Source organism: Andrographis paniculata, unplaced genomic scaffold, assembly GCF_009805555.1.
Source record: "Andrographis paniculata isolate CXL003 unplaced genomic scaffold, ASM980555v1 Contig57END, whole genome shotgun sequence".
Lineage (NCBI taxonomy): Eukaryota > Viridiplantae > Streptophyta > Magnoliopsida > Lamiales > Acanthaceae > Andrographis > Andrographis paniculata.
The window spans coordinates 2,531,979-2,545,066 of record NW_026137592.1 but is presented as its reverse complement, the minus strand read 5'-3'; the positions used below and the strand labels follow the sequence as shown (position 1 = coordinate 2,545,066).

The following is a 13,088-nucleotide window of genomic DNA, read 5'->3' as shown; positions in this document are numbered from 1 at the left end:
TAATAATAATAATAATAATAATAATAATAATAAATTATGGGTTTCACTGCCAAAGTTGCAATCACATGCATTTGGAAGTTTGCTCAAAGTTTCCATGTTACCGTATGGAATATTGGATTCCACTATTGTTTTGTACACTACTATTGAGTTTTTTTTTTTAAAAAAAATTGAAATAAAATACTCCCTTGTCTCGCATATAACGTCACTATTGTATATACAAGAATTTATAAGATCTATGATTACTAAATAATTAAAAATATATTATTAAAAGTAATTACAGTAAATACATATAATTACGAATTAAAACAACAAAATAATCTAATAAAAAATTTTAAAAAATTATAAGATAAATTTTTTTAAATAAGATTAAGATAATCCTTTCTAAAAAGAAAAATGATATGAATAATCTAATTGACATATGGAATACTTGATGCAAACGTTAAAATAATCAATATTTTTAATGCCACGTATTGAACCGTAAATCATCTTCTTTTAATTATGGTGTCATTAATACTTGGTTATCTCTTGCTTTCATTTTTTTTCTTCTATTTTTTTTTTTTTTTTTTTTCATTTCTTGTAATTTGTTGCTTCATTTCCTTTCATTATTATTATTATTATTATTATTATTATTATTTGTAAAATGAAAAAGGGCTATTAAATTAGCAAGTTTACATGTTATAACAGAGATCTATAATGTATTAAAGTAATGTCATTTTATACGACATATTTGTTAAAGCAAATTAGGGTTGTGATTGATTTGGACTTTTATTATTTTCAATATATATATGCACAATTTTTAATCAAATATCACATTAATTCACTATTACATAAAATCACATCATCACTCAAATCATTGTTACACAAACTCAAAAATCATATCATTGAATATATATACATATAATATATGTCTGTCTTTTTTAGAGATGTTGGGGACAACCATTTACTCAAAGTATAATTTATTACCAATTTTTGCAAAGTGGGTGTCTTAATTGATCAATCATATAATTCTCATTATATATGTAATTAGTCACACATTTAGCAATTAAATTTTTTCATAATTTCTATTATATATAGAAATGTAAGTGCATGCATATAGTTTATGATATTGTCCGCTTTGGGCTGAGCTGCACGGATTTGTTTTTGAATATTCTTCAAAAGTCCCGTACCAGTGGAGTTCACCTAAGACTTATAAGATGTGCAATTTTCTTGATTTAGGTTTGCACTCCAACAGTTTATAAATATAAATTTCTTTTAATTGTCTTTATTTGTACAGTCCTATTTGAGTTGTCTATATAGGATGTGCATATATATATATATATATATATATTAGAGTGGTTAAAAAGCGAAATCGAACATAATTTTTCGTTAAAAACTCGAGCACGTTCCTATTGTTCGAGTTTTATTCATATAGCAATTTTATTATTTGAGTTCATTTGGGCTTGTTCGATCTTGTTTGGATAATACGATGTTTTGTAAGATAAAATAATGTAGAATTGAATAAAATTGATTTCAATTTGAAATGACAGAAGAAGATAAATTTATATTTTGTATTATGTTTTTTGTATGAATTTTTATTAAGTATAAATTATTATTTAACATAATATTATATAATAAAAATATACAAATAAATACAAGAATATAGATATAGATATAGAGATGGATGGTGGGAAGTTTGGACCACACATGTTGAGGATATTTCACCCATTTAACTCACACTACAATCCAATCCATACACAATTATTTTGATTGGCATGTCCACTTATTTTATTTTTTTTTGATGAAAAATATAATATTTGATAGGATATTTTTAAAATAAAAAATACTATTTGATTAAATATGTTTGAAAAAAATAAAAATAATTATGATCAACACAAATCTCACACCAAAATACACTATATTTGTTTTTTTTTTTGTTGAGGATTGAGACTAGATACCAATGTTCGAAAATAATAAAAAATTAAATTAAAATAAAATTTTGATATGATATTTTAAATAAAAATAATTAATGTTCAATATAATATTTCAACCGACCAAAAAACATCTTTAATTTGATGATTTTGAAGAAGACAAGACTAAAAAATATGATGACAAATGATAAGAAATCCAATCTATAAACATACAAACAAAACATATCCTCACTCTCTATTACCACTTTTCTTAGTTAAAGCAAGTTCACTTAAATTTTTTCCATTATTATTATTATTATTATTATTATTATTTGTTTTTTTATAACAAAGAACTAGAGATGTCAAATGGGGCGGGTTAGCCCCGGATCCGCCCTGGATCCGCTTTTAATGGGGCGGATTCGGGTCTAAATAATATGTCTTGGGGCAGGTTTTGGATTTAAAATTTCAAATTCGGTCGGGTTCGGGACGGGTTACGAGTTTTACTAAAAACCGGCCCTAACTCGGACCCGGACCTGAACTCGGATATTTTTTAAAATTATTATAACTAATATATATGTACATTTATATAATAAAAATATATTATTTATTTACTTAAATAATTTTAAATATAAAATTTAATTAGTCGTCTACTCCAAATAATTTTTTAAAATTATTATACCTAATATATGTATATTTATATAATAAAAATATATTATTTATTTATTTATCTTATTTTTATGGGTAGATTTTCTTTTTGTGCTTTTAATGCTATTTGTTTTAGTATTCGATTATTAAAAAAATATTTATTATTATATATTTTTTTAAAAAAACAGGTTTGTCGGATTGGCCCCGAACCCAGAGGGTTCGGGGCGGAGCGGGTCCTAGGGCCGGGTAAAAGCGGAGCGGAGCGGGTCTCGGAGCCTAATATTTTCTAGCGGGGCGGGTCTCGGGGCCTGCAGAACCCGTCCCGAACCCGCCCGTCGACATCCCTACACAGAACTACAACTACTATTCTTTCAATGTGTGTTTTGAATAAATTCATGGATTAAACAAACATAATAACTTGGAAACTATTTTAGCTTATAATAAAAATATATGGAGTATATAGAATTATATATATATAATTTATTTAGTTTTGAATATCAAATTAATTTTTCTACTATTTACCTCCATGGTTCTTCGTAAAAATATATTCCCTCTGTCGCATATCTATATATCAATTTACTTTTTTCACGAAATTTTAGAAATATTAGTATTATATTGAAATATAGTAGAAGTAAAGGTAAAAAGACTAAATTGCCTTTATTAGTATTGTATGATATAAAAGTAATGACATTTGTGTAATATATTGTAAATTAAAAGGATAGATAGTATAGTTACTAAAAAAAATTGGATACTTTGTTATGGGACGGACGAAAATGAAAAAATTGATATATTGTTAAGGGACGGAGGGAGTAGTATTATTTTATTTTATAAAATGTTATACCTCTTCCATTCAGGCTACGGTGTCTCGTTTACTTAGACACAAAAATTTATGACGAGTATAATTAGTAAATAATTAAGAATTTATTAGTAAAAATAATTATCGTATAATAAAATTAATTTTTGATTAAAATTAAGATAACTAATTAGTCTAATTAAAATTTTAAAAATTATAAATTAATTTTTTTTAAATGATATTAAAATATATAATTCTTTTTAAAAAGGCAAGTGGCAGTATAAATAAAGAGACGGAAATGACAAGTGGATAAAGGGGCACGGAGGAGGGAGTATTTATTAATACTTCTATTTTTTTTTTTTTATAAACTTCCCATTCAATTAAAAATACATATGTCTTATGTCTCAAAATAAATGAAAATTTTTTCAACATTTTTTTATGTTCGATAAAGTTCATTAATTTAAAATATACCTAACTCAGCAATCAATGTCTCCCTATTTAATCTACACCAAGGATTTAACACATTTTGTTTGGGATTGATTTGTATCAATCCTTAAAGTTCACGTAGCTAACGTAATTTAATTTCTAATTTCGTTTCTAATGTCATCAATAACGAAAGAAATGAATTTAGAGAAAAAAAAACTCCCGTTATATAAATGATATTTTCTTGAAGTGATCGTATACTTGAAAAATAACAGTTATTAAAATAAAATAAAATAAAAATAAACACATGATTCGTTGTTTTATATGTCTTAGGTTAGGTCGTGTCGAAATAAATTACTGTAAATGACATATACATACGATCATGATGACGATCATGGTACTAAATTGGTGGCCACAATGGGACTTCTTACACTAAATTTGGCGGCTAAGTCAACCCAAGTCAACGACCCGTACACCACAGAATAATCCTTCTTCATCGGCTTCTTCAGTTGGATTCTCAGCCTGTAACTTTTCTTCTCATGTTTTTCTTCGAACACTAATCTTTCGGGCAAAACGCTGACTTTTAAACCTCTCATTTTACTCAGTTTCGCCGCGTATACCGAGTTGGCGTCCCCAACATTAGTCAAAGTTCTCGCAAATTCTCTTACACTCGAATTCGAGTTAAAGTAAGCGACGAACGATGGATAATTGAGGTCGAGCGACGGCGCCGAGCAGTCGATCGGCACTGTCCGAACGATCGTTTTGATCTGATTCACGCTGAATTTTAATCCGCATAAAAGATTGACGTAATCTCGCGACGTCGCGTCGTAAACGAGCCCCGGCCGCAACGCCTTGATCGGATCGACGTGGCCGGCGCCGATCCCGAACGGTCCCGCCGCCTCCGCCGCATTCTTCGAGCCGACGTCTTTTATCGGAGCGCCGGCGTTGTCCGTCGTATACGCCGTCGTCATCATGGCGGATCGGACGGCGGCCGGGCTCCAACCCGGGTGGGCCTCTTTTAAAAGGGCGGCGATGCCCGCCGCATGTGGGCATGCCATCGACGTTCCCGACGCTACGTTGAAGGTATTTGAGAGATTTCCCGCCGGCGCGTCGACGACAGCGACGGGTATGTTGGGTGGCCACGAGGCTAGAATCAGGTCGCCGGGAGCCAATACATCGGGCTTGAGCACGACGGGGCAACTTTTCGACGGACCTCTCGAGCTATAGCTCGCTAGTTTCGGAGCCGGCTTAACCCCGAGCGCCGTTTTCCGGAACTTAAATCTTGCGGTAGGCTTCTTCGGGTAATTTTGTAAGTAATCGAAAACTTTTCCGCCTTCGTCGAAGTCGAGAATGACGTACGGAAGCGATGCGTCGACGGGGGAGGATATATCAGTCGCGTTTGTTATGAACACGGCGCCGCCGAGCTTGGCGTTCTTGGCGTAATAAGCTTGCTCCGTCCATATGCCGTCGGTATCCAAACACACGGCGATTTTGTGCTTCCCGGCCTTTAACGAGCTCTTATCACGGCAATCGGGAACGTAAACGATCGGGAGTTGAACAGACGAGTAATTCCCTATATATACCGATAACCCGACGACCGAAACGTCATTTCCTAGTGTCAAGATCCCGCGAAATTCCCGATCCATCGTGCCCGCGGCGACGTTGAGAACCCAAGGTATCCCATTGTGCAACGTCCCGTCCTCTGGCCCGTCGTTCCCGGCCGACGTTGCGACAAAAATGCCCTTCTCCATCGCGGAAAATGTCGATATAGCCACGGGGTCGTCGTACAATGGCACCCTGTTGATTCCGAACGATAAGGACAAGACGTCGACCCCATCCGATATCGCGGAATCTATTGCCGCGACGATATCCGAAGAAGACGACCCTTCGTCCCACAAAGCCTTGTACATGGCGATGCGCGCCTTCGGCGCGACGCCCCTTGCCGTCCCGGAGGCGTATCCGAAGAACGAGGCGCCGTCCACGCAACTCCCGGCGGCGGTCGACGAAGTGTGCGTCCCGTGCCCTTCCGTATCGCGACTCGAGTTCATCGAGATAGTCAAGTTCGGATACTTTGCGAGTAGCCCTTTATTAAAATACCGCGCGCCGACGAGCTTCTTGTTGCACGAGCTCTGGCTAAAGTTCGCACCCGACTCGCACGCGCCTTTCCACCGCGAAGGGACCTCGCGCATCCCGTCATCTTTAAAGCTCTCATTTTCCGGCCAAATTCCAGTGTCCACTACCCCGACGATCACATCCCAGCCATATCCAAAATCCAGACACTCTATCTGACCCCCTTTATCATCAAGGCCGAGGAATTCGTACGAGTGGGTCGTATCGATCTCGACCGGTCGATCTTTCACCGAAGAGACGTACCCGGGGAAGCGCGTCACGCCGTCGAGTTCCGACGGCGAGAGCACAGCGCTGAACCCGGTGACGGCGTTCGTGTAGGTGTAGATGTGCTTCGATGCCGCGGCCGTCTCGTCGTCGGATATCGACGCGAGCATCGACAAATACCAGTTGTGATGAGAAGAGAAGGGCTTGGGCATGGAAGATATGTCCATATGGACAATGTAAGTTTCTAACTGATCTGCAACTGCAACAGTAGACATGAGATCTTTGAAGATGAAGAAGATGAAGAAGAAGACGCGACATAGACATGGCAAGAAGAACAAAAGTTCAAGGGATTTCATGGTAATCGATATTATTATTATTATTATTATTATTTTTAATTGTTAGATATGCATGTGACAATTATATTGTAGCAGCAGTTATGTATTATATATAGTGGGAATGGTAAAGATTAGGGCATGGGCCTTTGTCTATTTCTTCGTGAACTCCTCCCGAGTTATTTAAGGAATATTAATATTATATCAGTACAATACACGTTTTAATTGTATTTAAAAAATATTAATATTATATCTGAGGGACTCGTCTCGACTGTATTTAAAAAATATTAATATTATAATAGCAACAAGGTGAAAGTATAGGTAAAATTTTTTTGTTCTTATGAGTTTATTTCAATTTAAGTATAAAAATAACAGTATTTGTGTAACAATAATAATAATAAAAAAAATATAGTTAGTTATACGATAATATGATAATTTATGAAAATAAAATTATTATCTTTAAAACAAATAAAAATGGTAAAACGAGACTATTGATAGTACATGATATAATTTTATATACAGTAAATATATTTATCAATTTATTACAATCAATCATACTTATTGAGTGTGTTTGTATATATATATATATATATATATTTTATATTGTGATATTATTTATTGTCATCGGTTAATGTATTATATGGAATTAATACTCAAAACACAAACAACTTTTTACTTCTTTATCCTGAAAACCAAAAAAAATCTTACCTACATTATCGAATACAAAATAAATAAAATTTGCCTACATTAATTTAATTTAATTTAAGTAATGTTACCCAATTGAGTTTCCTATGTGAGCCTCTTTGGGGTATTTTTCTTGTATGGAATTAATAGAGCCCAAATTTGTCTCCATAAATTTAATTGAATTTAAGAAATGTTACTTAATTAATGAATGGTTTATTAACATTATTTGGGTACAAATTAGTCAATCTATGAGTACAATAGAATAGAATAGAATAGAATAGGGTATTGAAATTTAATAGTATGTAGAATTGGGATGTCACACCTACACGCATTTAACTTTAATTGATGCTCTGCTTGTGGGGGTCTCGGGTTGTGTTTATTGACGGTTTTATTATTTATTATTGGCTAAATTGCACAAAATCCACTCGTGGTTTCACGAAATTGCACTAAATTTTTTATATTTTTAAAACTGCGTCAAACTCTCTCATGGTTTCATAAACTTTGCATCTAACCCCCTCAGCCGTCCTTGTTTAACTGTATTTGATCTAAATGCGCTCAAACTGAGAATAAATATTAGAATCTCAATTTCTAAATTCCTAAAATTACAAATATATTTATTTTTTTTTTATATATTTAGCCTAAAAAAATAGTAAAAATAAACTCTTAAAAGTGAAAAAAAATAACTATTTTTGAGTATATTTATATTTTTTTAGGGTAAATATAAAAAAAATAAATATATTTTTAATTTTAGAGGTTTATAAATTGAGATTTTAAAATTTATTCGCAGTTTGAGGACATTTAGGTCAAATACCGTTGAATAAGGACCACTGAGGACGTTAGACGCAAAATTTATAAAACCACGAGGGAGTTTGACGCAATTTTAGAAATATGGGAGATTTTGTGCAATTTCATGAAACCACCGGTGAATTTTGTGCAATTTAGCATTTATTATTTATATTTTAAAATATAAAATTATTTTTTTTAATATTGTATTAAAATTAATTTTGTATTTAAAATATTATTAGTATATCAATAATTATTACTACAATTTAAAATTTTAGTATTGACAAGTCAAAACTCAATTTACATACGTTCAACCAAAGAAAGCATCTTCTTCTTCTCTCTTTTTCTATTTTTTTATTTTTTTTTAAATAACACAGAAACTTCCAAAAATACGTATATAAATTGAATAATTATAATAATAATAATCTTGAATATATGATAGAGAAAGTGAAGAAAACAATAAAATGCAAAGATTTAAGTTATTTAAATTATATTTTATATTTTAAAATATTATTTGTTTATATTACTCCCCCGTCTCAAAAGTATAGTCTTGTTGTGTTGGGCGCAAGATTGAAGGAATATTGATATTATATTGGTAGTTTGTAAAAAGTAAGGATAAATGATTTTTTTGTCCTTGGGAGTATATTAGTGTAAAAAATAATGGCAATTGTGTAATAATAATGAAAAAATATGGATAGTTTTACGGTGATACGGTTATTTATAAAAATAAGACTATTGTTTTGAGATGAACAAAAATGGTAAACAAGACTATTATACTGGGACGGATAGACTATAATTTATTTAACTTCTATTCAGTTTATGATACTAAAGTTTAACCAGACAAAAGAATGAATTTGTTTGTTTACGTTTTCAAATATAAATCTATACTATTTAGTATGTATAATTTTCAATAAATATATATATATATATATATCACAATATATTATACCAAAATATTATTTTTACGAAAAAATTAAATTAACATTCTATTTCAAATTAAATTTGAACTACAACCACACACTACAATCACACAAAGTGACGAGAATAAGAAATTAATAATTAATCGAATATATATATATATATATATATTGCAATGAATAGCTCAATAGAGTTCACTAATAGTTAAAATTTTGGGTATGAAAATTAATAGTCTACCTAATGCTACTATTATTTCAATTGAATCCACAAGTTTGTTCAGTCTGTCAATTAAAAATAGTAGTATTATGTAAATCTTTTATTCACTACTGTCAATCCCCCCCCCCCCCCCCCCCCAAACCCATTTAACTTTTAATTTAAAAGTTACATTATTACGAATCATTTAACATCAAAAATATTTTTATAATTTTTTTTACAAATATATTTTTATTAATATTACAAAACACTAATTGAAGTAATTTTGTAATTTTTTCTTTAATTTGTAGTATGTTTTTTTATATAATATTAATATTCAAATATCTAACACTAAGTAAATGAAACCTCAGAGCCGAACAGAAATAATATTGAACTATTACTATTATTATTCTTAATCTTCGTGACTAAAAAATAATAATCATACCATGTTAATAGTACACACAATATAACAAAAATGAGACAACACAATATATAAAATAAGATAATATAAATACTAACATATAAACTGATAATTGTCCACAATATACACGATTATCTACGGCATATACTATCATTGATCTCGGCACAAGAAGCATATTCATGTAACACATGCTATAAAACAAGGCGTAGTTGTTGCAATTAACACAATGTCTGTCTAATTTTAAAGTGTCAAACTAGTAGCAGAAAAGGGTCACAAAACCATAGTTTTTACACATTTATTTAAAAGTACATTCTCCAAACAATAACACAAAATACCTATTGTTCATTTAAAATAACAGAACAAAAAATGTGTGTATACAAAATATTACGACATCCAACATGTATTTGAATTATGTCAAACTATTTTTTATACTATTCTCCAAACTCTCCAACACACTTCTAAGATATATCGAAATGCAATCTCAGCTATTGACGAAACACAGCAGTCTCGGATTGGAAATAGACTACTTTAGCTATTCAAGAAAGATATCACATACTAAAAATGATCTTTTGCTCGCCGGTTGAACTCAAACAAATTGACAAGCACACGCATAATTCTGTTGAATGGCAATAAAGATAGAGGTTGCTAGAAAACAATGAACCCCTGCCGTATGTCAAGTAACTACATTTGCGGGGTGGGTTTAAGCATATTCATGAATTGTATTTCAACCAGCCTTCTCTATATAACTATATACTAATTGTGAATCGACATGCTCTATACAACTTTACGACAATCACAAATAAGTGGGATGAATCAACTGAACTCATGTTTGAAATGACATCCCTATGGGAGTTCTCAAATAAAATTTAAGAGATTGCATTATTCTTTCTTAAAATCGTTGATAAAATACATTAAAAACATGGTAGCTGTTACTGACGGTAAATTGTTTATGCACAGATAGACAACACATAGCTTATGTTGATATAATACAAATACAACATGTGAACTTACATCACATTATATAATCTGTCGCCATTGATCTCAATACATATCACAGGTTAACAGGTAATGTTAATATAATAATGTATTATATAACTAACAGTGCATATTTCCATTGATCTTAAGCACATATCACACACTAACACTATACAATAAATAATATGTAATTGACAACACATCCTAATGATATACATTTCAACAGCAACCATGTGTTGTGCATAAGATTACCAAGATTACCATATGCTGTCCAATCAGCACTATAATTAGTCCTCACTCCGTACTATTTTTCATTACTTTTTCCTTTTTTTCTCAAAGTAAAATCAAAATATCACTATGAACGACTAATTTTCATTAAAAACATGGCAAACAAAAACCTAGATTTTTCCTATTTAAAAAATAACTCAAATCAGGTCACTAATAAGCATACCCAAGACTTGCAACTCACATTGCAGACTCTACAATTTGTTGAAGAAAAAACTAACTCAAACTGAAGAAAACACAGTGGAAGCTCCCCGAAACAAACTTAGATTCAAATACACTTGACAGTCGATCAATTGTAATCTTCTTAACTTTGCCTTATGTCGAGCAACTCATACTACATAAAACAGTAATTTCAACAAAATAATACATCTTCAGAGCAACTTAATCAAGCACATAAATACAACCCCCAATATGCAAATTTTAAAGAAAGAAAGTAACACAGTATCGCCACAGAATTTTCTAGCAGCCATTGTCAAGAAAAATTCTAAGCAAGCCAAAATTACACTAAGCAGAACCACATCAAACATTAATCGTAATCTTCTTTACTTTCATACCCAATGAAAACAAACAGATAGATTCACGGAATTCTTGTTTAATTATGCTAATTACTGATCCCAAAATTGCAGCTAAATATAAGATACCAGAAGCCTTACAATTTCCCTTACTTCTTGGAGTTTTTGTTTCCTTTAAGTATATCATCAGGTACAACCTTGAGAAGCTTCCTCTGCTTGGACTTAGCTATCTTCTTCAGGGTCTTAGGGTTTGTTATTACCTGGAGCTTAGTCCCGGACCTCAGAATATTCTCCTGCTTTTTCTTCTCCCTTTCCTCCCGGAGCTTCCGCTTCTCCTCCTTATTCCGCCTTATCTCCTCCTTCAGCTCGTTCATCCTCTCCCTGTACGCCTTCTTCACCTCCTTCTCCCTCGTCCTCTGCTCAACCGTCGTTTTTCTCTTGCTCACGTGCACCGCAGACGCTCGATGGGTCCGAACCTCCTTCCAGTTCCTTCCAGACACTTTCCCAGCGATCACGCCGTCGTACGTCGGCCTTCCGAAGGACGGCTTGTTGGGGTCATCGGAGGACTGGACGGCCTGCCGCTTGGACTGCGGCTGGTTGAATGTATCCAAGTCCATTGATTCATCCTCATTCGATTGATTCAGATTCTGCTTGGCGGCTTCCTGCTCGGATCTCTTGCGCTTGGACGTCTTACCCCCAAAACCCTCGTCCAGGCGTCGGAAATCGATGGTGCACGCCATTAGAGGTAAATGAAATTGGACAGTCTTCTCAGCTAGGGTTTTTGGAATGATGTAACTTGTACGTGCTCGTTATTTGGGCTTTTATGCATTAATAATGTATGGGCTTATTGGGCTTAAAGGGCTTACATTCTATTTTTTATATTTTAAAATATACTTTTTCATGGTTCATCATTCTTTATATATTTTTTTTTTAAAAAATTTTTTTTTTTAGATATTAGTTATATATTTTATTTAATAGAAAACATATCTAATTCTCTCTCGATAATTGATCTATTTCATTAGTAATACATTATTTAAAATAATAATATTTAATTAGTTAATAATAGTGGGATATGAATTATTTTATTATTTGTATATAATTAATTATATTAATTGTTTTAAAATAAATTTAAAATATATAACTAAAAAAATAGAATACGTATTTAAATATTTTAAAATTATATGGGAAAAAAAATATATGCAATATGGATATAATTTTGTAAAGAATAAAATTTTATATAATATAAATTAATAAAAAATATATTTATTTATTTATAATTAACCTAAACTAATTTTATAAAAGATGTGAAGTTTTAAATATATATAAACATATTTATTTTGTGATAAGAGATATATAAATAAAGAGATTTTGGGTTGGTCTATACGATATATAATACTCCCTCCGTCCAATAATAAAGTATCCATTTTTTCATTTTAGTCCGTCTCATAACAAAGTATTCATTTTTTTTAAGTAATTGTACTATTTACCTGACATTACAAAAATGTCATTACCTTTGTCACATATACTAATAAAGTTATTTTAATCATTTCTATTTTATTCCTATTATATCTCAATATAATACTAATATTTCTAAAATTACGTAAAAAAGTAAATGAATATTTAATGTTATGTGTTAATTAAATTGATTAACATTTGTTAAGTATATTTTAATTTAATAAATTTTATCCAAAATAGAAATATAAGGAGAGAAAAAAAATAAAAATATTATCAATTGAGATCAAATATTTTATTTACAATAAATATTGAATTTTTATTAATTATAAATACAATATTATAAATGAATCAAATTATTTTTGAGAAATTAAAAATATAAAAATTATTAAAATTTGTTAATTCAATAATTTTTTCGTTAAAATAATTCTTCATAAATATTACAAAAATATA

The 13,088-nt window shown here is 31.2% G+C and overlaps 2 protein-coding genes across 2 annotated transcripts; both read right to left on the bottom strand.

The window, feature by feature from the left end:
* Positions 1-4,005: 4,005 nt before the first annotated feature.
* LOC127256837 (subtilisin-like protease SBT3) lies at positions 4,006-6,485 on the bottom strand. Its single transcript, XM_051283053.1, has one exon. The coding sequence runs from the start codon at positions 6,435-6,437 to the stop codon at positions 4,140-4,142; it is 2,298 nt and encodes a 765-aa protein (XP_051139010.1). The 5' UTR covers positions 6,438-6,485; the 3' UTR covers positions 4,006-4,139.
* A 3,196-nt stretch (positions 6,486-9,681) lies between these two features.
* On the bottom strand, positions 9,682-11,971 carry LOC127256836 (vicilin-like seed storage protein At2g18540). Its single transcript, XM_051283052.1, has one exon. It carries the CDS (start codon positions 11,921-11,923, stop codon positions 11,333-11,335), a length of 591 nt encoding a protein of 196 aa, XP_051139009.1. The 5' UTR covers positions 11,924-11,971; the 3' UTR covers positions 9,682-11,332.
* Between the last annotated feature and the right edge of the window lie 1,117 nt (positions 11,972-13,088).